Genomic DNA, 27,001 nt, shown 5'->3' with positions numbered 1-27,001 from the left:
GTGCTTGAGCTGAGCTCGCGCATCAATGTGCCAAGCGTGAGGTGGTTTGGTAATCCGCGCTTATTGGCAGACCTCACTTTGCATTCTAGTAAATGCAGCCTTAAACCCATAATGGAAACAAATTACAAGCACCATTTGGTTGAAATCTCCCGCCTACTGAAGCAGGTGACAATTCAAAAGCTCAGGGATCAACTTGAAGTAAGAGGGTAGTAATTCGAGTAAATTTCACACAGAATTTAAATTTTGCTTTTAGAAATTGAACAGTAAAAATTCTCTCCGATTATGAAGCTGTATCATTAGAAATGCAACTCACATGGATCAGGTTAGCACCAAATTAGAAATCATCGGTTTGTTTTTCTAATTTATACTATAGAAATATTGCTTCTGGGTGCACAGAGGAGCCCTTCCTGCCAGGCCTGGGATCTTGGTCAGCATCACAGTAATCCTGCAACAGAAAACCAATCCATGTTTGCGGGAGGAATATTTTCTCACAAAAGTCAGAGTGGAGGTCAACAATATTTTAATAAATCAAAGACAGTTACCCAAATCCCAGCAGAAAGCTTGAGGTGCAAGCACTTTGGCACATGATTTATTTTTTGTGGGTAGTCCTAAAGCCACTCACCCCTCAAAGTGCCAACGAACGCGGAACTTTCATTATCCGAAATAAACAAACATCCCTCAAGTACACCCAAGAATCGAGAGTACTGGCAGCAGTCATTGCCCAGAGTGAGGGTACGTCAATATTCCCTTTTTTATACACCAGTGACCATCAGTCCATTGCACTAATCTCAGACTGGCAACACTGCCTTCTTTGAACGTGGAGGGGCAGGAAGGGCACGCTTCTGTACTCAAACTGTGAAAATGGGCGTACAAACAGAGCCCATTCAGAGAGAAAATAAAATGAAAAAAAAGCAGATTAGTAAGCGTTCCAGTCTGCCAGATTTTAAGACATCTTGGTTTTCTATTTTTGCCAGCTCTCACAATGTACTTCTTGTGTGGTACTGGACCACATGCCATGTGACGCCCCCTCACTTCCTCCATAGCAGTGTTTCATTCACTGCTAGGTACCACCTCACTTCCTGTGTGGTGCTGCATCATTGCCTTATGCAGCCTCCTCACTTCCTGTGCAGTGATGCTTTTTCCTTTCTCTTCCCACCCGCCTATGATTTTCATTGAGATTTCAAAAGTGGCTTTAGATTCAAATCCATAGGGGAGCTTATGTTCAGTGCCCAAGAGAGCTTTGACTTGGCTCTCCCCATAACAACAGGCTGGACGGTACAACATCTCCATCACCTCTACTGTGCATCCCGAGGCCTTTAAGGTCAATGGCCTGACATTCATGAATTAGAGAATCACATTGATAAACAAACAAAAGTAAATGCAAGGCTTCAGCTGATGAGGTTCCAGGTAGCAGTGCTTAGGCCTTGAATCCCTTCCAGGCGGAGTTAGGAGCTGCTGAAGCCTAGGTCTGGCTCTGGGTAAAGACAGACAGGATGTGCTTCATGTGCGTCAGCCGGTCCTTCAAGGAAGTCATTGAAAGAATCATCATCTGATATGTGGGATCAAGTGGAAGGATGGCGAGCAACCACCAACACCAGGCAGGTCCATCAGGGGAAGCCTGGAAGAGAGGAACAGCAGCTTTACATTACAAGACAGAGAAAGAAGCAATAACAGAGCACACACAGGCGCATACAGGCAAAGCAGTCTGTGGGTCTCAGGGCACAAAGAGCAATGGATGCTGCAAAACAGGCTGACTGCATCAGCAGCAAGAGGTGGTTCCTTCCAACAAGTAGGTGACTGGCAGAACTGTATGTGGAAACAGTGAAATAATAGGGGTGCTGCAAGTCAAGACTGAGGTGCATCTCCAGAGATCTTCATGGATCCTTTTGTGGAGATTTAAGGATCCTGGAGGTCAGGAGAAGAGCTGTTCTGGCAGCAGGGGAGAGACTTTCAGTACTGAAGCAATAAGAGCGTCAGCCCAGAGTGTGGCACGTGTGAGGTTTAAAATGTGCAGACTTTATTCACTGGTGCAGCCTGTGCACATGCGCAGACGGACCCCAACATCTCTTCAGTTTAAACACTTTTACTAGTGTGAAATCAAGGGTGTGGAGTGGTGTGTTGAAATGCACTACATGGAAAGTTACACTGAAGTGCATCACTCAAAATGTGTCCACTCAAAGGAATAAGATTAATATGCTTTGAACGGAATATGCTACTTACCAGTATGCATCTGTTCTTGGCATGTAGAGCTGCAGATCTACACACTTGTGCATAGATCGCCATCTGGTGTTGGGCCCGGATGTTTGCAGTTTGTTTTTCCTCTTGGAAAGTCTTTGGAAGTCACGAGTTCGGAGACTCCTCACTTGGATCGTATTGCACATGGGCTTCGGCTCCATCCTCAGATTGTTTTTCGCCAGCAGGGAAAGATGGAGCGTAGTAATAACAGTGAAGATGCCCATGTGTGTGTTATCTAACCAAGATAAGCTGGAACAGATACAGGTAGCCAGGGAGGCGGGTGGGCGTGTGTACATCTGCAGCTCTACATGCCAAGAACAGATGCATACTGGTAAGTAGCATATTCCGTTCGAGGCATATGAGCTGCAGATTACACACTTGTGCATAGATTATATAGCAGTACCCACCGTTAGCGGCGACCACCGGTATCTGTTGCAGTGGTTTGAAATAATGTTTTGAGTACAGCCTGGCCCACACTAGCTTGTTGCTTAGTTTCCACATCTACACAATAGTGTTTGGTGAAAGTGTGCGGTGTTGACCACGTAGCTGCTTTGCAGATATCATCTAATGGGATGTTCCCTAGAAAAGCCATTGAAGCCCCTATTTTACGTGTAGAATGGGCTTTAGGGGGAACGGATAGCATTTGTTTTGCTTTATGGTAGCAAATTTGAATACATTTAACAATCCACCTAGCTATCCCCGACTTGGAGATGGGGTTGCCCTTGTGTGGTGGAGAGAAAGAGACGAACAGTTGTTTGGTCTTACGGAAAGTTTGTGTTCTCTCGATGTAGTAGAGTAAGGCTCGTTTGACATCTAGTGTGTGAAGAGCTCTTTCTGCAACGGTCTGTGATTGCGAGAAGAATACTGGTAGTTCTACAGATTGGTTTAGGAGAAATGACTTTGGGGAGGTATTTTGGGTTGGTACGGAGAACCACCTTATTATGGTGCATTTGTAGAAAAGGTTCTTGAATAGTAAATGCTTGTATCTCACTGACCCTTCTGAGGGAAGTGATGGCTACAAGAAAAGCGGTTTTCCATGTTAAGAATTGAAGTTCACATTTGTGTGGGGTTCAAAAGGAGGTCCCATTAGTCTGGTGAGAATGATATTTAGGTTCCACACAGGAGAGGGTGGCACTCTGGGGGGAATTATCCTTTTAAGGCCTTCCATGAAGGCTTTAATGGCAGGTACTCTAAAAAGTGATAGATTTTGCCTGTTTTGTAGATAAGCTGCTATGGCTGCTAGGTGTAGTCGAATGGACGTATAGGCTAGGTTGCACCTTTGTAGGTGGAGTAAGTAGCCTATGATGTGTTGAATGGACACATCTAGTGGATTGATTGTGTTATGACAGTAGATAACAAAAAGTTTCCACTTGGCGGCGTAGCACGCTCTAGTGGTAGGGCGCCTAGCTTCTTTGATGACGTTCATACAGTCAGGGGGAAGATTTAGGTACCCGAATTCTAGGATTTCAGGAGCCAGATCGCAAGGTTGAGCTGAGCTGGGTCCGGGTGTCTGATCTCTCCATGGTTCTGGGTTAAGAGGTGTGGAGAGAGGTGTAATTTTTGATGCGGTACTACCGATAGTTCCAGCAGTGTGGTGTACCACGGTTGTCTGGCCCAAGTTGGCGCTACTAATATTAGTATGAGGGAGTGCTGTTTGAGTTTGCACACTACTAGTGGAATGAGTGGGAGAGGCGGAAAAGCGTACGCAAATCTGCATGACCAGTTCATCCATATCGCATTGCCTTTGGACAATGGGTGTGGGTATCTGGCGGCGAAGCTTGGGCATGTTTTGTTTTCATGGGTGGCGAAGAGGTCTATCTGTGGATGCCCCCACAATTGAAAGTATGGGTGAAGAACTTGCGGGTGAAGTTCCCCACTCGTGGAGTTGTTGTGTTTGTCTGCTGAGTAGATCTGGTATAGTGTTTTGTACTCCTGGGACATGTTGGGCTAGGAGAAAGATTTTCCGGGGTATGGCCCATCTCAATATGCTCTGTGCTAATTGAGAGAGCTGTGGAGAGTGTGTGCCGCCTTTTTTTGAATATAATACATGGCTGTCATGTTGTCTGTGCGGATCAGGACTGCTTTGCCCAAAATTTGTGTCTGAAAGGATTTTAGGGCTAGGAAGATCGCTAGTAACTCCAGATGGTTGATATGGAGTAGCTTCTGTTGAGGTGTCCATTTGCCTTGCATGGTGAGATGTAATAGATGAGCTCCCCAGCCGGAGAGCAATTCGTCTGTTGTTAGTACTATCTGTGGAACCGGGTCCAGGAACGGTCGACCTTTGGAAAGGTTTGTGGTGGTCCACCACTGCAGAGAGCGATGGGTATGACCGTCTACCAACACCAGATCTGTTAATTGACCCTGGGCCTGGTTCCATTGGTGCAGTAAGCACTCTTGGAGAGGACGCATCTAGAGTCTTGCGTGAGGTACTATGAAGATGCAAGAGGCCATCATCCCTATTAGTTGCATGAACACCCGAGCTGGAAGGAAGTGTTGTGCTATGAATTTTGCGCGTAGAGCCTGAATGCTTGCAATCCTGGCAGGATTGGGGTAGGCGAGCGCTTTTGAGGTGTCTATAGTGACACCTAGATATTGTTTTACGTGGGATGGTTGGAGATGGGACTTTCCGTGGTTTACCGTGAAGCCCAGCTGATTAAGTAGCAGGATGGTGGTGTGTGTGTGTGTGTGTGTGTTGTACACACTGATTGTATGAACTGGCTTTTATCAACCAGTCGTCTAGGTATGGGAAGACATGAATGTGTTGTCTTCGCAGATGTGCTGCCACCACTGCTAGGCACTTGGTGAATACTCGTGGTGCGGTTGTGACACTGAACGGGAGCACTTTGAATTGGTTGTAGTTGGCCATCCACTACAAATCTGAGGTACTTCCTGTGGGCTTGTGCACTGGAATGTGAAAGTAAGCGTCTTTTAGGTCCAAAGTGGTGAGGAAGTCGTTTTGGGAAAGTAGCGGAAGTACCTGCTGAAGCGTCACCATATGAAAATGGTCTGAGTGTATGTATGTGTTTAGGGGCCGAAGGTCTAGGCTGGGCCGTAGAGTCTCATCCCTTTTTGGTAGGAGAAAATACAGGGAGTAGACCCCTATATTTTGTTGGTTGGTTGGAACGTGTTCTATTGCCTCTTTGTCTAGGAGGGAGATTACCTCCTGCTTGAGTAGCCGCCGATGTTCTGGTGACATCGGGCGTTATCTGGGTGGAATGTGGGGGGGGGGGGGGGGGTAGATGTTAGTTCTAGGCAGTAGCCTGACCAAATTATTTGTGTTACCCATTTGTCTGAGGTGATGGTAGTCCAGACAGGAAGAAAATGTTGGAGTCTGTCCCCGACCGGAGTGTGATGGTCTGGGGGAAGTGGAGGGGAGTCATTGGGGAGGCGCGTTGGCAGAGCGAGCGGTGTTTGTTTTGCCTCTGCCTTTGTTATTGTTATTGTTGCCCCTGTAGCTGCCTCTTTGGTAACCCCTTGTAAAGGTGGACTGAGTAGGGGATTTGTATGCAGTGGAAGCGGTGTCTGAGGAGTAGCCTCTGGATGTGCTCCGAAAGGAAGAACGGCGAAAGGAGCGTCTGGGAGGGTGAGATTGTAAGGCTCCCATGGATTTTGCCGAGTCAGTGTCCTTTTTCATTTTCTCTAGGGCGTCATCCACTTTGGGGCCAAACCGATGTTCCTGGTCAAAGGGATGGTTGAGGATGGATGCTTGTACCTCCAGTTTAAAACCCGATATCCTTAGCCAGGCATGGCGACGGAGGAGGACACTAGTATTGATAGCCCTAGAGGCTGTGTCTGCTGCATCTAAGGCACAACGTAAGGAGGTATTGGTAATTGTTTTGCCCTCCAGAATTAGCTCATTGGCCCTCGCGTTGTATTTATCAGGGAGATGGTGCATTATGGCTTCTAGCTCGTCATAATGGGCCCTGTCATACCTTGCTAGCAGTGCTTGTGTATTGGCGATACGCCATATATCGGCCGCTTGAGACGCAGTACGTTTGCCTGATGCGTCCAAGAGTTTAGACTCTTTGTCAGGTGGTGGTGCGTCACCTGACCCCTGGGAGTTGGCCCTTTTTCGTGCTGTGGATACCCCCAAGGAATCTAGTGGAGCTGGCCCTCTGATGTAGGAGGGGTCTGTTGGGGCAGCTTTATATTTTTTCTCAATGCGCGGGTTAATGACCCTGGCCCTGACTGGGTCCTTAAAGACCTCTGGCACATGTTTTATAACACCTTTTAGCATAGGCAATATGGAGGTGGTCCTATGTGTGGTGTCAAATGTATCTAGGAGGAAAACCTCCTCCACTGGGTCGGTATGTAAATCTACCCCGTGGTAGTGTGCCGCCCTTTGCAATAAATGATTAAACCTCAAGGAGTCTTCTGGTGGAGAAGGTCTGGAAGGGTAAAGATCGTCTTGTGGGACGTTGGGGACATCAGGGATATTCTAATCGTCCCATGGGTCTGGGGATCCTGTGGGAGTGGGGTCCCCTGTAGGTATATCTTGGGGTACATCCCCTATGTCGTCGTATGGATCCCCTTGATCATCATCATCCGGGAATGGAGTGAGGGAATGATGAGGTGGGGGTGGCGAAGGTGGAGGAGGGGAAGGTGGAGGAGGTGGTGGAGGTGGGGAAGGTAGTCTGAAAGGGGAGGTAGCCGAGTCCTTCCTTTTTGGAGGTGGAGGCGGAGCAGGTTTGTCCAACTGGCTCTTTTTGATCAAGAGCATTAAATGTCCAGTTTTGGGATCCTTAGTTAATGTTTTTTTGTAAGGGATCCGGTGTAAATAGTTCTGGAGAGGTTGGTTGGTCCGTCGGCGCCGTTGATTTTTTAGGCTGGTCGGTGCTGGTTCGTTGTTTGGAACCATGCTTGGGAAGCTCCGGTTCTTTCGTAGGCGCCGAGATGGATTTCGGCTTCGAAATGTCAGTGCCGGTGGTCTTGCGGGCTTTTGTCGGTACCGAGGATGGGGTCGGTGCCGAGGAGCTGGGTCTCGAACCAGAGTGTTTCGGCGTGGGGCTCGGTGTAGAGATGGAGGCCGGTTTCTTTTTCAGTGCCGAAGGGTGTTTATCGGCTCCGACGGTGGGCTGGCTCGAGCCCGAGCCGCCTGAAGGCTTAATTGGCTTCTTTACCGGCCCCGAAGGTGCGGTGTGGGAAGCAGTGTCTTTGGTCTTGCTTAGGCCCGAAGGCGAAGGCGTGACTGAAGCCTTTTTCAGTGCCGGCGAGGGTGTTGGGGGGGGGGGGGTAGAGTAGTACTTGCGACCCTCTGTGCCGGAGTGATGTCCTCCACATCTGAATCGTCAGCATCAGAGGCACTGACGAGTCCCTCGTCGGTGTGGTCTTCTTCTGGAGCGTCGACGCCTTCCCCGAAGATGTCGTCCGGGATCGCCGTCGAAGAGTGTGCCATGGTTCTTCTGGCTCTTCGGTCCCGAATAGTTTTGTTGGACCGGAAGGATTTACACGCCGGACAGTCTCGAGCCTCGTGTTCAGGGGAGAGGCAGAGGTTGCACACCTCATGGAGATCGGTGTGGGGGAATTTTGACCCACATCGAGGACACTTTTTAAATGGAGTCCTTTCCATTAGCCAGGACCGGAGCTTGGGTAGACCCGAAGGCCGCCGTCGACGACTGGAACCGAAGGTCTTGCCGATGAGAGGCGCGTCGAGTGGGGAGATCGTGATCGAAAACAATACCGCGAATTGGGGTGAGGATTGCGCGTCGATCGTCGAACTGGAAGCTGTTCGGAAGCGGAGCGCGAAGATTACATCCGAGCCCGATGGCGTAAAAAAACAATATGAGGATGGAGCCGAAGCCCATGCGCAATACGATCCAAGGGAGGAGTCACCGAACTCATGACTTCCAAAGACTTTCCAAGAGGAAAAACAAACTGCAAACATCCGGGCCCAACACCAGATGGCGATCTATGCACAAGTGTGTAATCTGCAGCTCATATGCCTCGAACATTTGTTTTCAATAAAAGAGAGAAAAACATATTGGTTAATGTGCTGCGCAGTTTGTGACAGCATCCCTGAATGACAGTTACAATTAAAATGTACCCTCCTAATAAAGTACTATCTGAAGATATACACAAACAAGCATTTGCAATGCAAATGGTCTCGCATTTGCGAAAGTTTAAGCTATTAGCAGTGCAGATGACAATGCCTTTTATTTATTTGTTTTGCTAATTAACACAAATAAAAAGCATGGTCATTTACAATGCCAATATCTCAAACTCTTGTAAATGTGAGACCGATTCAAAGAAGCAGCCGCCATAATCCCAGGCTGCTCGGAAAGTGAAAGCACGTATGGCGCGCTGAATTTGCAGGAAAGCATGTCGTGCCTTAAGTATAAGAAACTCATTATAGAAAATAGTGCTTACAGACTAAAAAAAAGAGGTACTGTAAAACAACCGAAGTAAAAGGGTCAGTCCTCATGGGAGGTTACAAATGAAGACAAGGCGGTACTAAGGAGGGACTAGCAAGCCTAACATCGAATCAGAAGCCAGTATTCACAAAGGGCAAGGACACAAGCAAATGAAAAATAGGGGCGGAGAGTGGGCAGGGCTTCTATTCCATACTCCAATACATCATGCCACAGAGCTGCTGCCCAGGCTCCACCTAAAAATACCAGGGTGCAGATATTACATTTAAAACACTGGAGAGGTATGTTATAGTATATATTTTTGATTTCGAGTATGGCCGGCTTCCCATTGGCCAATCAGATCAGTGAGGCTCTGGCCTCCGCCCTCCAGGCGGACAGCAGCCTGCCATATTTAGAGTTCCTTGCATGTGCGCAGTCAGCAGACCTGCTGCTGCAGAATCTCCATTGAGCGCACTGAAGCTGTGCCGAATGGGCACCATGTTTGATTTCCACTCGCAGCAAAGTTGTTTGTTTTCTCAAGACAAAAGCCTAAAGTGGGAGTTTGTTTTCAGAAAACAAAAAACAATAGCCAGATTTGAAGGGAAGTTTTCTCCCTCCGTAATGGGGACATTATGCGTCTTTACATCCCGGGTTCACCATGCCTCACAGATTCCTGGAAACAGAAAACAAGAAAAAGCTACCCTGCCCTAAAGAAGCAGGGTACATCACAATGAACTGATGAACTAAGGTGGAGGGGCTTTCCAGTTAAGGGTTTATGGCAAATGAGACTTCAAGCCCACAGAGGTCAATACACTCAGCACCTTCCCACCTCTAAAAAGGGTAGAGGAACAGGGAGACTGGCATGGTGGGAGCCCCCCAGTTTAATGGGGTTCTACTGCTTTGCCAAACTCTTCATTAACCCCCGTAGTGGTTAAAAAAAGTGCTGTGAAAAATAGACTCACAGTAAATAACTTCACAGAAAAAACGCAGGTGTATATTTCATTAAGAGCAACGTAAATATTACTAAACCATACACCATTTCTAATCAAATTTTCCACAGCCATACTGTTCCTTTTTATTTGACAACTTGTTAATTAAATACATGTACGCTATCCTAATATGCTTCATGCGCAAAAGGCCATCACTTCAAGCAGCATTTCGCATTTGAAGCAGCTATTTTTGGAAGGAATAATTTAGAAGTCATTTTTAGAGCTGTTAGTTTCAAACTACTGAGGTAATACTTTTTGCACACACCGGGATCAGCCACGTACATGGCTTTATATGGCCTCCATTACCAGTGTCCCGCTGCCAGTTTACCACACACAATAAAATGCAACACTGAGGCGTTTAGGTGCGATAATTATTTCCGACTCGGAGTTTTGCACGAAATATAGGGCAGAACATGCCATTTCGGTGCTTATCACATCAAAATCTGCATGTCTAAGAAATGTACCCACCATTTTACTTTAGTATCAGCCGGTTTGACGAGCCGAAATTTACGTGGGGAAAATTGCGAGGGTTCAGATTTAACCACAAAACTCAGATTTCTGATGTGTGGCAACAGAAGTTACCGCACTTACCAGAAGGCACTTGGGTTGGAGACAACGAGATTTCAAAACAGAACTTTAAGCCAGGAAGGTCCTTCTAACCATCAACAAAAAGAGGATCTTCTATGACTGCAGCAATTTAGAAGTGAACTGAGATGAAGGCGATACGGCCTTACATTGAGGTACGGCCTTACATCATTCCAGCCATACACAGATCTTAGGCAGTCACTTGTGACATCATTCACTATTCCACAGCTGTCCGTCCGAACCCTCAGAGACCATTAAAATAAAGCAATCTCCATACTTGCCACTGGGCCAGTTCTACCCTGGGCCGCTGTCCTGTTCGGCTTTGCACATCCAAAGTTGACAGCAGCAGCTACGAAACTGTTTTTTTTTCTTGCGTGATCAGGCAATAGACAACATTTGAGCAATCACTGGGATAAATTCCAGTTGCAATATTTTGAAATCGGTTTACAAAAGACTGAGTGTTTTTGGGGCATAGAAGAACATTTTTCCTTTATTTTTTCATTAACTTCATGCATCAAGTTTCATGCATCAGTTTTCTAGTCTCTATGTCATTTAACCAAGACATTCAACTTGTGCTGTATAGTCAACCCAAGACAACGTTTCTGATCATTTTCAAGGAGTCTAATTTCAAAAGGGTTGGCATCCTATCCTATCACTCACATCCAAGATCTTTGACTAGGTCCTCTGCATGGAACTCGAGAGCACGTTCCGGTGCTTTAAATTCCCTATAGCAAGCGGTAGCTTTTTTTGGCCCCCACCTCAGCCCACACAACAATCATGCATGTGTGCTTTGCGTGATATGATGCGAGACCCAGAACAGGGTTCTGTGGTCAGAGGATCACACCAAGTGCACACTACTTTTTATGAGTGTACCTGTACAGTATAGGACTGTGAAGGAGCCCAGGCAAAGCAAAGCAAATCCACACCACTGACGTGACATGAGCCAAGACATACACCACTGCGCTAAGGGTGAGGTTCATGGGCCATAGGCGCCCCACAGACAGGAAGTTATGCTGTGTAATTAGCACAACAAAGTGTCTGTAGTGCTTGAGGACCACTGACTGCCAACTGTGGTCAAACTGCAATAAAAGGAAACGAGCATTTTTAATTGCAATAGGTCTCGCATTTGTGACCTTTTCAGCTATTTGCACTGAAAATGACGATGCAGAGACCACTATAATGGTGGCCACGCCCCATTTTTAGACGCTGCTCGCATATTCAGGTTACCGTGAGCAGTGTCTAAACAAAGGGGTGTGGCAACCATTATAGTGAACGCGCATATGGTGCTTTCACCCATAGTTTAAAAAAAATAAAAAAGAAAGTAATTTCAAAAGCTCTGTAGTGCGGCCACTAAAGTGAAAGCGTCACACGCTGGTAATTAAATAGGCGCAGCTGCTAAAGTGAATGCAAACCGCGCTGTATATTAAATAAGCCCGGCTGCTACAAAGCGGACTGCGTTGTAATTTGAATAAAAATATATTACTATTTAAACCAAAACGGGTGCTACGATGCCGTGGGTGGAATAGAGGAAGAGCATTTAAGAAAATGGTGCTCACCAATTTATAAAACAGACGTGTAACAACCAAAGTAAAAGGGCCAGTCCTCGTTGGAGATTACAAGTGAAGACAAGGCTGTACTAAGGAGGGACTAACACGCCTATGTACGAATCAGAAGCCAGTATTTGCGCAGGGCAATGGCATAAGCCAATGACAAATATGGGTGAAGAGTGAGTGAGGCCTTCAAGAGCATACTCCAATGCAGCATGCCTCGCAGAGTGAGCAGTGCATGTGCAATGCCCATAGGCTTGACCAAAATAAAACAACAAAAAGACTAAGGCTGAATGATGCATTCAAAAGAGATTGCATCTTCACAGTATGTTCACTGACGTAACTCACGGCAATGTACATCCATTCCCATCACTGGAAGGGAGTTAGCCCTCCAAAGGGTAGCGGTGCTTCTACAATGGACCCAGAGTCTCAAACAGCCCCTGAAGCACCTGAAAATGCCCTTTGTGCTAGAGCCTTTTTAACAACCAGTGGGGCGAGATCCCTCGGGCCCTCGATTGTCTGCCTGCTTCTTTGTCACAGGATAGTATCCTGACAGCCTCTCAACGTTACCTTCTTCCCCCAGATGCTGGATCCAGTTGTGAGTCTGGCTGGTAGTTGGACACATTCTAGCAGCAGAATGGGGAGTTATTCTTAGGCCAAGCTGTGCCAAGACTCACTTGGTATGAAACCGCAGCTCAGCTCACAAAAGTGTTGCCTACTTGCTGCTGTTAGAAAAATACGGAACAATTGACTGTTTACTGGGTCTGCAGCTCTCTGATCAGGGAGCAGAGCAGCATTAATGATGCCTGCTGGAACTTTATCATCAGTACACAGACTACCGAATGTGATGGAATTTCCCCCTCTTCCTTTCCAGGCCTCAAGAAATTTAACAACTCTTTTAATTGCAACCTGCCAGACATCACTCCTCTTCAAATGACCAAGGAAAAAAAATATCCGGTATTGTTGTCGGGCACAGTAAATACGGTCTTGAATTCTTGAAATTTGGGCCAAACATAAAGCAATTTAGTGTCCTAGGGTCTAGAAAGCATCACATGTCCCTTTTTTGGCATAAGAAATATAGGTTGTGTGCCTTCTAGTGGGACATCCTCACTGCATCCTTTCATTAATGATTTGTCTATTTCCCGATGGCTGACAAGCTGCTTCAGCAGAGGCCGAGGGACTGCCAAGGAAGAATAGAGACATTCTTTTTCAACTGATCTTTCAAAAGACCACTACAGCTCTCACATCCCTCCCCAAGGGTCACAGCACACTGGAGGGGATTTGGAACTGGCAGAGCACAATACTTCCATTGCAGACCACTAACAATTGTCATTGACCCAAAAGGGACCAGCACCCAACATTCCACCGAGGGTGCCACCTAGTAACAGAGGGTGAAAGACTTGGCTTGTGTCTTTACTTCCATGTTATATGGCTCATTTAGGGTAGCAACTTAGTTCATACTGCTGAGCTAGCAGTCATCTGCCACCACTTGCCCGGTCTTAGACTTGGCCTCTTTGGCGTGGTTTCCCCTGACTTTTTGTCTCTACCTCCTGTATTTTTGATGCTGTGCGGGATTTCGTTTTTGCTGGCTTAGATGATTTGGGCACTTAACCACTGCTGTTCAGTGTCAAAGTGCTCCATTTGTAAACTGGTATTACAATTGGTTCTCCCTGATTGGCATATTTGATTTACTGATAAGTCCCAAGTAAAGTGCACTAAGTGCACTAAGCGTGCCAGGGCCTGTAAATCAAATGCTACTAGTGGGTCTGCAGCACTGATCGTGCCAGTAGCCCTGAAAAGATATCCCAGATCTACCACTGCAGTCTCTGTGCGATGTGTTAAACTGTCAGGCCCTAACCTTACCTTTTCTTACATGTAAGGCACTCCTTTGGTGGGCCCAAGGTACCCCACAGGCAGGGTTCAGTGTCTGTAAAAGGCAGGACATGACCTGGTGTATGTGTGTGTGTGAGACATGCCATGATAGTGAAATACTGCCAATTACATTGTTCACTATTGAACGGCTATCTGTCCCGTAGGATAGAATAGGAAATACCCTGTAACATCTTACAAGTATAACTCTCTGAACTCAGAATTTAATAACATCTTTTAGTAGCAATGTTTTTTTTAAGTATGTGTTTGAAAATGCCCCTTCTAGAAAGTAGGCATTTTCTTGCTTAACCATTCTGTGGGACCCTGCTTGTGCGCGGATTGACTGTCTGGTTTTTGAGTGTCAGCATTCACTGTAGACAGCCACCGGGGGGGAGGGAGAGGGGGGGGGGGGGGGGGTTTACGGTGTGCCTGACCCTTCCTGGATGACTCAGAGCTGCAGAGCCGAGCGGAATGGGACTTGGCCGCATTTAGAGTAGTGGGAGGAGATTTCCTTGCACCTAAATAGGGCCCGTCTCCCTTGCACAATGCCGTCTCCACCCCCTGTGGTCATACTGCACCAGTGAGGACAGAACTGGTTTAGACTGGGCTCGGGGACTCTTACAGAGAAAACAGACAAAATGGGGTATACGTAGAGGTCCTTAATCCCCAGAACTTTCGATCACTTCTGGATCGAAGAGTAACCTTGGCCAAGGAGGAGTGCTGGGAGGCGGAGTACTGCCCCTTTGCTGTGTGGGGTTGGCCTGCAGTTGCTGTTTCTGCCAAGGAAAGGACAAAGACTGGAACTTGGCTGTGAACCTACTTGAAGCAGAGTCTCCAAGGGCCTGTGTGTGCTGGCCTCCTGTTCTGAAGTCTCAGGGACACAAAGACTTCACCCTCAGCTCCCCTCAACTCTGATGCTTAGAGTTCAGACCTGCCAGGAGGTTCCTGTTCCAGTTCTGGGTCTCTGGAGGTTGTTCCTGCTGTTGCGAGGTGGAAGAAACCCGACGAACTGAAGAAATCGACGCATCGTCCGTCTTGCGGCTATTTTCCAGATGCAGCACCGCCGTGCGAGAAGAATCTCCACGCACCACCGCGCCAGAGACAACAAAGCGTCAGTCGCTGCTGTCGCATCTGGAGGAACGGACGCATCATGGGATGGCAGCTTACAGACGCAGCGCCGCTTGCCGGTGCTTCGATTTCCACGCATCGCACCTGTGCGGCAAGTTCTAAATGCATCACCAGCAGACCAGAACTGTCTTGGAGTCGACGCATCCCTTCCCCCGACAGTCCGAATTAGACGCATCACTTCTACTGCATGCAGCAGAACTGTTGCATCGCCTCCCCGAGGACTCAGAATCGGACGCATCTCTGTTCCTTGATGCTTCCCTTCTCTGCAGCCGTTTGGCCTTGTGAATTTAGACGGATTTACAGGTACTTAGTGCAGAATCATGCATCCATAGTTTTCTATCGACACAGTTGCTTGTAACCTTTTAAAAGTCCTATTCTTATTACATGTATGTTGGATTTTTGTCATTTTGGTCTTATTGAGGTTAGGTAAAGATACATTATTTTTCTAAACTGGTGTGGTGTCCATTTGTGGTGTTATCACTGTATTACTGCGTGTTTGGAATACAAACAGTTTACACACTGCCTTTGGGATAAGTCTGTCTGATCATGCCAAGCTACCCAGGGGCTGAGCAGGGGTTATCTAAAGCGTGTAGCTCCCTTGCCCGGACTAGAAGCAAAGGTCCCTATTTGGACACAGGTACCTACCTCTGCCTACTAGAGACCCCCAGTGTATATCTGAAGGAAACTCCTTTCCCCGCATTATCAAAAAGGATTGCTTACTTTCTGCCAATCTGACTGCTTCTAATAACTACTGGAGGAAGTGGGGAAACAAACACACACAAGCATCTTTTTACAAAAACAAAAAAGTTTCAAGCGTGTACCTGGATATCATCCTCCTTCTTGGGCAGAGGTCCACTCTGCAGAAAGCTTGGCCTGGATAGGTCGGCACGGTCCTCAGATATCCAGCTTTCCACCTGCTGGTAGGTCAGGTCATGTAACCTCTGCAGCTCCACCAGTTCATCCCCTTGTACCTAAAGGGGTAAAAGTGTGGAAAGGGAGAGTTCAGGACACAGTGGATAAATGAATGAAAAAACAGGTGCATCAGCCAGAAGGTGGTAGTCTTGGGGAAAAAGGTGAGACATCAAGGAACAAAGGAAGATAAAGAAAGTGAGAGTGGGAATGAAATTGGTATTAGTTTTAGAGAATAGATGAAAATACAAAAGTGCAAATAAAGTAACAGCCAGTTGAAGAAGAGAGAAGCGGGGCAGAAGACAGAGAAATTAGTATACAGGTAAAACCGATGGTGGATAATAACATGGGGGTAGGGTTGGAGGGTGTAGTCGGGAAAGGTTAAAAAAAAAAAAAAAATGAAAAATCCAGGAAGTTAAAAGAGGGAAATTAGTAGCATAGCACTAAAGTGGGAGAGAATTAGGACGGCAACCATAACAGAGAAAAGAGTTCAGAATTAACAGAATGGATGTCAACATTGCACTGTCAGAAAGCGAACAGTGCCAAAGACCAGCGAACTACCTGGAGGAAGTGGCAGGGGCAGCTCAGTCAAAGAGAAAGGAGAGGGAACAGTGAAACAGAGAAAAAATAAATCGAGTGAAGTGAGGAAGAAGGCAAATTATAAATTAATGCAGCAATTTAACCAGGTAATTTCTACTTAACAGAAATCTGTGCTCCATTTCTGTGTAAGGCTGTGAGGCACCATAGTGAAGACACGGATAGAAAACATCAATATTACAACAGTCAGAGAGCCAGACTACTGAGGAAAGCATCCTACCTCCAAATTACTTTATTTTTTTATTTACTACTTTAAAGGCTGTCCCTTAGCCCCCACCTCCTCCAATTTAAACTAGTCACTGGGCAAGGCTAGACCCATTTTCCCAGTGGAAATGTTTCCTTCTGATGTATTTTCCATGGTGCCTTTTCCCCATATGATAATAAAAACAGCAGTTCAGACCTTTTTATCCTCCAAGTATTCGACATCCGCCGTATGGTACCCATCTCGCTGTCCTCGTTTCAGCACTCTAAAACGTCGCTTTCCCACCGTATCAACGAGGGAACGACCATCGGCCAAATACTCCAACCGAAGAATCTCCAACATACAGCCAAAGTCTGCAAAACTGGTGGAATAAAGAGAGGGGGGGAACTGAGAAAGAGAGAAAGAAGCAGGGAGGGGACTCAGGAGCACAAGATGGTTCTGAGAAAAGAGGAGGACTGGAAAAGATTGAGAAGGAGATAAGCGCGAGAAAGCAAAGAAAGCTGGTAGCACAAGTCAAGCGAGTAGTGGAAAGAAGAAGTAGGTGAAGAATGGAGCAGATGGCGAATATGGATTGAGAGTAGGTGGGTGATAACCAACAAATAGTGATGTAAGAGCAGGGGCAGGGAAACCAAGGCTACAGGGCAGAAAGCAGAGCATTAAAGAAAAGGGGAATAGAAAGAAGACGACTTGAAATTAATGAGATGGGGTGTAAGAATAAGGGAGCAACGGGAGAATGAGGGGTAAAGAAAAATGAATAAAAAAATAAAATAAAAAAAAGTTGAATGGAGAATACTGGGGAAGGGGAAAGGATTAGAGAGGAACCTAATGAGGATTAGGGAGGAAAGGATGAGAGAGGAAGGGAGGGAGGGGAGAGGAAGGGAGGGAGGGGAGAGGAAGGGAGGGAGGGGAGAGAAAGGGAGGGAGGGGAGAGAAAGGGAGGGAGGGGAGAGAAAGGGAGGGAGGAGGAAGGGAAATGAGGATAACCGAAGAAGAGATGAGAAGAGGAGAAAAAGGGAGGACCTCAATTGTGGCGGAATTGGCGGGGTTCAAGGTTTAGAGAGAAGGAGACTGACCAAGTGAGGAGTTGAGCGAGGGTTAGAGAGGAGGTAAGAAAGAATTAAGGAATACAGAGGTGGGCAGGAGATATAGGAGTGAGAAATAAGAGTAAAAATAGGGGAAGGGACTAAGTAATAGTGAAGTGGAAGCAAGAAATACAGAGTAGGTAAAGTTAATAATAGGAAGGGCTTGAGTGTTAGAAAAGAGGGCGGTGGGGAGTGGTTGGGAGTAAAGGAAGTAGAGATCGGAATGAGTATGGAATAGTGAGACATGGCTGACAAGGCTGGGATATAATGAGGAGAGGGTCAGGAGAGGAAAAATGAAGAGAGAGACTAAAGAAACGGCTATGGGTGGTATGGAGGAATTATCAGGGGATTGAAAAACTGTGACAAAGAGTAAAGAGTACCGATGGAGCATCAAATAGAGAAAAAAAATCAAACCTTAAAGGGGCTGATAAATAAGGGAAGGTGTGTGGGTACTCAAGAGTACTCCTGGTGCTTCCATGAAAAGTTGTGCTGCTTTATATCTATCCCCAGTGGACTTGACAGTGTACAGCTCCACTGGAGGTACTCCTTGACGTTTGATAGTAAAGCCTAGACAAAGTCTACTGCATTCAAAGTGGAGGGTGGCATATGCCCCTTGTGCCAGGCTATGAGATGACCATCAGTTGATGGTAGCTGAATGATAGGTGTCCAGTCCATTGTACCTGCACCTTTGCAGGGGAGCATGCCTACTGTTGCTTATTGAGTCACATTTGGCTATGCCTCCAAAAGCATGGGCTTAGCAGTACCTGGACAATGTGTGGTTTACAATGTGTGGTGTTGCATGTATTTTCAGTATAAAACCAGGAGCCCATGTGCAGAGTAAATGTTGCCCATATAAGACAATGTCTATTGGCCGGCATAACATGATACTTCCTTAGCAATTACCTTCATACTGTGGATGACCGCAAGTCCTTCATTCATGAATACCTGCCCTATAACGGTAGGTGTCCTGTGGAGTTAGCAATGGATAGATGTACATCTTCCTAAGTCCACTATGGCCCCATTACACTTTGTTGTGCTAAGGGATGCCTAGAAAGCAGAGAAACTGACCAAGTAATACAATATAATTCTTTTCCAAGTCACCTCTGCCCCATTGACTGGCTGGACATGCACTACAATAAAATTAGATTTACTCAAAGGTATCTGTGGAAAAAATAAATTTGGTCATAATACATCAGATTACATAAATCGAATGTCTTGTGCATAAACATTGTTAAAGAACATGGGCTGTTAGCTCAGTCTCTGAAAGTGGTAGTACCTGCTGGTCTTCTATGTTTATCGCACGTAAATAAATAGCTTCTATTCTAAAATGTGATAGAGATTACTGGCTCTTGAGTTTACTGTGGTTTATTTGCTGTGCCAAACTAGTTCTGAATTTCTAACCCATTACCAGATCCTACAGCAAACCTCGATTGTTTAATGTCATAGCGCTTGCTCAGATAAATGCCCCAAGGCAGTAATACAGCTTATCTTAATGGAGGGCACCAGGGCCCTTGGATACTCGCAGCAAAATACCTAACCCACCAAATATACTGGCAAATATCAGTTTACATCTCAGGTCTCAAATAAATGACTTTGTACAAACATAAAAGGAGTGAGGAAAAGAGTGAGGGGACATAGGCAAAGGACATCGCATTTCACAAATAAAAGAACAGATCTAGCAAGAAACAAAAGAAAAACCTTGAAAAAACAACAACAAAAGCCAACAATAGATGGAAAGGCCCAGGAAGATGCTGACAAAGTGGTGCTGAGATAAAGAAGTGTAGAATAGACTAGACGAGGAAAGAGTTTGGAGAAAGACAGGAAGATTTAAAGACGATGAATGAAAATAGATACCCAAACTTGATTTTAAAAAAGCTGTTCAATTAGCTCAGAGAAGACATTTTTTGCAACAAAGGAGGGTACTGGATCAGGACAGCAGCCACATAGAGTGTCTTTTTTGCGAAGGTGAAGCGGTTGGATACATTTGGTCATGACAGGGAGAATGTCTCAACTCCTGAAAATACCATGAACAGGGCACAAAGACTGTATACACAAAGATGAAAGCCAAGGGCGGGAGCAGGCTAGAAGAGAAAGGTGGGAAAATGGAGACCACTCACCTTTTTCCACGTTCGTAGATGCACATACCGAACCGTTTGGTGCCAGTCTCCTGACAGCGACGCATCATCAGTCGATAGCGGGGCTCAAAGATGTGCAGAGGGCACGCTATTCCAGGGTAGGCCAAGGTGCAGACGAAAATTGGGACATCTGTGGTAAGGCTGTTTGGGTCAAGAATGAAGGGCCAGAGGGAGTTTGTGATCAAGGAAGGATCAATGCAAAAGGCCTAGAACCATCCAACATGCACATCAAGCTACATATCTGTAAAGCAACCAGTAAAAGCAGCACCTAGAGATCTGAAGCATATGAGAGGCATTGCCAGCAACAAACCTGTCCCAGCATCCAGACACAACCAGAGTCTACAGATGAGCACAAGCGATTTGGCACATCCAAAGAGAAAGCAGTGCTGGCATTTAAAGAGCATAAATGCATTAAAACTGCCATTGGCAAGTAGGTATATTTGCCCATCCAACGTTTCCTGCACCAGCCAGAATCCACTGGAAAAATCAGAACCAGTTAACATGCTTATTTAGTTACGTCAGAAAAGATTTACTTACATAAGTTAAGGATTTTTATTTATTATAGATACACAAGTGTGCACATTTCACTATCCAGATTTTGTCCTTGGAATGGAGTCTTGTTCTGGTATAAATAGAGTTGAGCAAAGGTGCTTCTTACAATGAATCATTAGGATACTACCCTGAATGCCACAATATCTCACTCTGTGGACTGTGTCCTGATTCTATGTGTACCTTCAACATCTTGACTGAGTGAGGCAGTAGTACTTCATTTGTTTCACATCAAGAATAGATTGGGTGGGTCAATATCAATCTAGAGATATGTCAGAGCCTTTTTCATCATGAGAAACTCTAATACACTTATGGGGTCATATTATGACAGTGCAGAGAGGCACAATGAACACTTACGCCCACTTCTTGGGTCTCTATGCTATCGCAGATGGGCCACCCTTTCTGTAACATAGATGGCACTGGCAAACATGTAGTCCATAAGCAACAATTCAGTTCTCCAAGTCTCATATGTGGCATAAAGTACTGTCTTTCTTTTTAATTAGTAAACATGTGGAAAATAGAGTCTGCAATTTCTACATTTGTGGTGCTTCTTCAAATGCCTCCTTTCCAAGTACTGAAACCCTTCTGCATGAGTTTTGTTTAGTCTTAGAATTCCTTGATGCCTTTAGAAGTAACAATGACCATTTGTTTGCAGCAACCACTTCTCTGAACTTAGTTTCCCCAACATATGAAAAAGACAAGAGTGTGCGCATCAGAGGGTTTATATGAATGAACACTGTTTACCCTTCCAAAACCCCTTCCTCGCTGCCTCCAGGGTTGTGACCCTCTGGGTCTTGGGTTGCCCAAAAGGATACTTGTGTCCATCTTGTTCCTCTCGAAATCATGGTCCGTTCCATGTCTGAAGATGAGCCCTATCAAATGCCACAATAGACAACCGAGTTTGATCATGTAGACTGACTCCAAAGACACATAACCAAGAATGACAAAGTGTAAGACGTGGTTGCTAATCCCCAACATGCTGTTTCTGGGGCCTTTAGCCAAGCTTTAATGCAGATATTAGCCACAATTTGTACTTACAGGATTTATTTTACTTATGCTAATCAAGAAGATAATGAAAAAAATCTTCCATGTTGTCTCCCTGCTGATGGCCCCGTTTATATAGAATTGAGTTAGAAATCCTCAAAAAGGGGCCTGGAATGTCAATATTCTGCTCCAATAACGTCCAACTGCTTATTGTGAATATGAGGCAGTGAGCCAGTTGTAGTAGTGAGATGGACTGGTCTTTTTCATAGCTCGCATGGCAATTACCAGACCTGGCTCAGGGGGTACAATGAAGAACACAGAGGTCTGTGGCCCAGACTTGCATTTCACTTCTGCTCTTTAAGTGATTCAACAAACAGAATAAGGATAAGGAAAAAATTGCCTTCTCTTCCTTAAGATTCTTTCAGTATGTATGAGTGCTGGAAAGAGTCTCAACAATATTGGAAAGAGTCTTAACAATATTGGAAAAGTCCCCACTGGAAAGCATAGCTAAACACACTGCATTTTCAATATACCTTACATCAGCAGATTACAAGACCCCAAATAATCTTAAGGGAGGAAATTCGTAATACATGACTAAATGTCATCATGTAGGGCTTCAGTTTTGTTATTTTCCCAAGTATGCACAGAGTCTTCTTGAGGACTATGAGGAGGGAAATGATCACGATTATGGGTGATAATATAGTGTTTATAAGCATTCTTGGGTGCATTATCATGAGGCAATTGCCACCCACCCAAGATCTACATCCCAAGCTGAAAGGGGGTCACATTGTGGGTGAATAGGCTTCATCATCAACTGGAGCCCTTCATTTGAATAATATAATTTGCCAATTCATGGAGTTTATGTTGCAATCTATATCTTGAAGGAAGTGCCATAGATATTTCTCATACGGATGGGTACTTAAATCATCCAGTGGTCCAGCAGCACAGCCAACCGGGACCTCAAGCCGCCAGCCCATTGTACTAGACACTACATAAAAGAAGAACCAAAAGTTTGAACAACCAAACACCAACGTCGACTCGAATAACCGCACCTCACTAAAGTTCCAGCCAATCATGAATCGGTGCACTTCTTTTTGGTACCTGCGGTCGTTAGGTACCACTGCCAAGCATAAATTGAATTTATGAAAGAATGGAATGGTGCACCCGAAAATTTAGTAGTCCACATAGCCTCAGTTGTGTTAAAAATATTTTTTATTCTTCCTTCAATTCATATTCATAACATTTGCATATAAATGGACATCCAGCCAACAAGTTTTGTTCAAAAATTATTTTGAACTTCGTCAGGGCTTAAATATATTAATATCCTTTATACTTTGGTATGGCGATTACTGGAAGCAATCCACAAAAAAGTATTTGAATAGAAGGGCGCCAAGACCCCGGACAATCGCTCCAGTAACATGCATGGAGGGTGAAGTGCAATGCAGATACAGATATCATACGGGTGACAGCATTACCCCACATATTATCGGATCAGTGGAATATGTTTTTGGCGGACTTTTCGATTATAGTTTTCATCTGATCTAATCATTTTGTGGATTGCTTCCAGTAATCTCCGTATGAAACAAGGTGACTGGATGTCCATTTATATAAAAATTATAGAAGTATGAATTGAAGGAAGAATAAAAAATATTTTGTAACAACTGAGGATTTGTGGACTACTGTTTCATAAGGTTAGGGACCACAAAAGGGCCCTGGAAGGGTAGAGAGGTCATCACAAAAGAGGTAGGAAGGGACACATCCTCCCTGTTCAGTATATCCAAAATGAAAGTAAGTATCCCTTCTGGAACCGGAATGGTTCCTTCTAGAACAAAAGGAAGAGGGGGGGGGGGGGGGTGTTTCTCTTGAGTAGACAACACCAAGAGTTCCTACGTCAGCCTATAACCAATCCACTATTGTGGGAGGGAAGGGAAAGAGACCATTTTGTTAATATAGCCCTCACTCACTCTAATAGTGACATGCTTCATCATCGGGCTCACCCCAACTTCTAAAGGTCTGGTTGGGCTCAACCATGTTTCAGGGAACACTGGTGAGAAAAAGGTGAATGGGGTCGTAACGTTAAAGGTAAAATTCCTCCCCCACTCCTGTAACGATACGACCCCATACACCTTTTTCTCACAAGTGCTCCCTGAAACATGGTTGAGCCCAACCAGACCTTTAGAAGTTGGGGTGAGCCCGATGATGAAGCATGTCACTATTAGAGTGAGTGAGGGCTATATTAAGAAAAGGGTCTCTTTCCCTTCCCACCCACAATAGCGGGTTGGCTATAGGTTGACGTAGGAACTCTTGGTGTCGTGTCTACTCAAGAGAAAACCCCTACCCCCCCTTCCCTTTGTTCTTGAAAGAACCATTCCGGTTCCAGAAGGGATACTCGTTTTCATTTTGGAAACGTGGACTACAACATTTTCGGGTGCACCATTCCATTCCTTCATAAAAATAAAAAAAGAACCAGTCACATGTCTCTGTTCAACAACTGTACCCAAAACCCAAAAGGGGACAATTTATAGAACAACTCAAGTTACATAGCTATACAATTAACTCGCACAGCAGTGCACAAAGATAAGCAGGAGTCACTAATGGGCATCACTATCTGCACTACTTTGAAAGAAGCCAAGCAGAAGCTAGGCTTAGAAACCACAACTAAAAAAAAGTAACTTTCAGATGCACACCAGGGTCAGCAAAAGTACGAGTGCACAGAGGTGAAGAGCAGCTATCAGGCAACTGTAACTGCAAATCATTCACAACATATTTATTGCGATTTGAAAGTTATGAAGAAATGAAAATTGTAGAGAATTATTAACTGGTTGAAGGAGTTGCATGTCACAAGGCCTAGATCCAGAAACAGGTAAGAAGACTCTCCTCATCCCAAAAAGATGTATCCCTGTTCTCATGGATAGTGTTGCCCTTAATGGTTCCTCAACACTAGGGTGACGACACCATAAGAGTCAAAGGACACCTGTGATTTACACACCCGGAGGCCATTGAGCTTTTGGTTCGTTTTATATAGTCAACCTTTATTAAAATAATTCGAACAGCTCAGAAGCAGCTATGCAATTCATTGCATTGGGTCTGCTGACATCTAAAATGAACACACAAATGTAGAGATTACGTGCAACATATTGGATGCAGTTGGATATGTTTTTCAGATGGGCGTCCTACACTTTATTTTCTAATAAAACCCCAAAGTAGAGCCCAGTTACTTGGATATTTAGTAATTCAGGGTTACGCAATGATTCTCAAGACAAACAGCCATAGGCCAAGATCGCTGATGTTACATTAGAAGATAATCATAAGTTATTCGGCAGGCAGTGATGTAAAACATTATGCACTACTTCTCTCCCTCCCACAGAACGGGTACTATTACCAGATGACTGAACCTTGTGTTTCCAGTGTATTTGTTCACCCATTAATCAACAGAGCCAGGATTGAGATCATGGCACTAGGAAGATTATAATGTGACCCTTTACCCTCCCACATGCCTCCCAAGGTAGGCTCACATCCTTCTACTATACGTAAAAGTAAAGAGTTTGCAAATTCTTTTTGTTGGAAAGTGGGTTATTGGTAGGGGCAAATGTAGGTTTGCCACTGGCAACAAGGCCACTAACACATGATAGGATTCAGCATAGGTCTTAGAAAATTATTCCCATGCTCAACCCTTGGTAACGTGGCTGCAAGCAGACAGACTTAACTTCAAAAGACAGGTATGTACAGAATTTAAAAACACCAATTCAGTAAATAATTAAGACATAAAACATAATAAAAATCCAACACCAATGTATAAATATAGGAAATATTTTTATCTTTAAAATGACATCAAAACAACACAAATCCAATGTAGGGAATCGGAGATATGAATTTTCATAGATTTAGCATTATATAGCACTTCGAACCATATAGCGCCTTATTGGGATATCTGGTCGTGATTGACCGGCTCAAAGTCAAAGTTGCAGGCCGACCGCGATGGAGCCCTAAGCGGCTACCACTCGCGGTAGGTCCCAGTCACAATTTTTACCTTCAGACTTAGAAACTGTTCTGGAGCTTTTCTTCCCAGGGTCCCTCAAAGCTCTCAGCGAGTCCGGATTCGATGAGGGTTCGCCAGATTGCCTTGCGATGAGGTCCTGGTCAAACTTATGGAATTCTGACATCCGAAGCATTCCAGCGGGGCAAACCCAGGAGCCAGGCCGACACACGGTTGAAGGCAGGCGGCTTGGCTTCCGCGGTTGCTCCCAGTCACCTTTTCTTTGTTCGGACTTAGAAACTTTACAGAGCTTTTTCTCGCTGGGTCCCTCTATGCTCTTCACCAGGCCGGATTCGGTGAGGGTTCGCCGGCCTCGCATTTCTTCTACTCCCGGTCAAACTCTGGAAGTGGGACCTACGAAGCTTTTAGAGGAACGAACCTGGATTGCTTGGCCGGCTTGCGGATGAAGGCAGGCGGCTTGGCTGGCCAGGTTGAGTCGGTCCCTCTATAGAGCTTTTTACCAAAGTTGTTCCAAAGTTCTCCAAACTTCTTGTACTTCTTCCTGAAGTTCCTCGAGGGGTCCCAAAGAGTCTCAAACTCACTCCAAGGGTCTGGAAGCTACAAGATGGTCCTTGAAAGTTGAGGACTTCAGTTCCCACAATCCACTTGGACAAAACCCTTACAAATCCACTGGTGTTCTCTAGGTTGAGGATCCTTGGTGGTGATGGCCCAGGTGAGCTCTGCTAACCTGTAGCTTGCAGGGAGTCCACTCTTCGGTTCTTTTGCAGCAAGGTAATCCACAGTGCTGTAGTTTCAGCTGCTGCAGTCTTCAGAGGGCAGCCCTTAGAATTTTGCACCCCAACTTCTCAGCATGGCAACGTCTTGCTTTCTTAACTTTCAAGCAGCAGACCCGAGAGGCCCTGCCCCTCTCAGATACTTATTCCAAGTTCCCTGGGTCTAGCAGGAGGTCACTGCGGACCAATGGGAGCAGGGCAACTCCCCAAGAATATGACCACATCCTGTAGAGTGTGGCATTATTTTGTCCCAGAGTGCGCCAAATCCTCTAAATTCATAATGGTTGATTTTCCAGCAGGGAGCTAAGAGCTGGCTAAACACACCCCTATGATGGCTTACTTCCCATAAACATTTCCCCTTGCATCTGTGCATTCCTTCCATAAGCCTAGCTCTGGCTGAGGTGAAAAGTTTAGAGTTGTAAATGACACTAAGGCCTCCTCTTCTCTTTGAAGACCATGGTTTACGACCCCTCCCCCTGCTCTGGCATTCCTGTGTAGCAGCACACTGCCCTCCCAGCAGAGCAAGTTAACCCCAGGGGCTCTTTATCACCTCATCAAGACAGCCTGGCTAATCCACTTAACTCTGACCAATCAGGACAGACCACTAGAAGGCTGAAACTGGACTTACAAACAAAAAAGTCTTATAACTTCTTGTGGGTACACTTTAGGAGAAATTCAACTATATCATATTGTTGGGTTTATTAATACCATTCGGGGAAGTCTTTGAATGGCACTTCTAGCCATCTCCTATCAAGAATTATTAGTTAAAAACTTCCTGCTATGTTAACCTATGTGGCAGGGGATTTGCAATGGGAAAAATTACTTGGGTCATTTTTCCAGCACCTGGACTTACAAAAACATATTTTATAAGTACTTAGCTTATATCTACAGAACCCCCACCCAATGGGACAACTAGGGGAGACTTTAGGGGTTCTGAATCTGTCTAAATATTGCAGATCCTCCCTCCATGGGGCTCCTAGCATCAAAGTCGAATTTGGGCAGCACTTTATCACAATGTGGTGTGTGAAAAGTAAAATTTCACTTACCCAGGGCATATAAAACCCATTTTATAA

General features: G+C 45.3%; 1 protein-coding gene across 4 annotated transcripts in view; it reads right to left on the bottom strand.

The window, feature by feature from the left end:
- Positions 1-503: 503 nt before the first annotated feature.
- LOC146810599 (LON peptidase N-terminal domain and RING finger protein 1-like) overlaps positions 504-27,001 on the bottom strand; it is a 151,309-nt gene continuing 124,811 nt past the window's right edge. For all 4 annotated transcript variants that reach the window (XM_085617649.1, XM_085617650.1, XM_085617652.1 and 1 more), the window contains exons 9-12: positions 19,608-19,766; positions 16,607-16,769; positions 15,522-15,671; positions 504-1,618 (exon numbers count right to left, since the gene is read on the bottom strand). In XM_085617649.1, the coding sequence (XP_085473775.1) occupies positions 1,463-1,618; positions 15,522-15,671; positions 16,607-16,769; positions 19,608-19,766 (628 nt within the window). In that variant the 3' untranslated portion in view covers positions 504-1,462. The remainder of the gene's footprint in view (positions 1,619-15,521; positions 15,672-16,606; positions 16,770-19,607; positions 19,767-27,001) is intronic.

The sequence above is a fragment of the Triturus cristatus genome, chromosome 7 (genome assembly GCF_964204655.1).
Source record: "Triturus cristatus chromosome 7, aTriCri1.1, whole genome shotgun sequence".
Lineage (NCBI taxonomy): Eukaryota > Metazoa > Chordata > Amphibia > Caudata > Salamandridae > Triturus > Triturus cristatus.
Note: the sequence above shows the minus strand (reverse complement) of the source record. Positions and strands in the feature narration are given on the sequence as shown.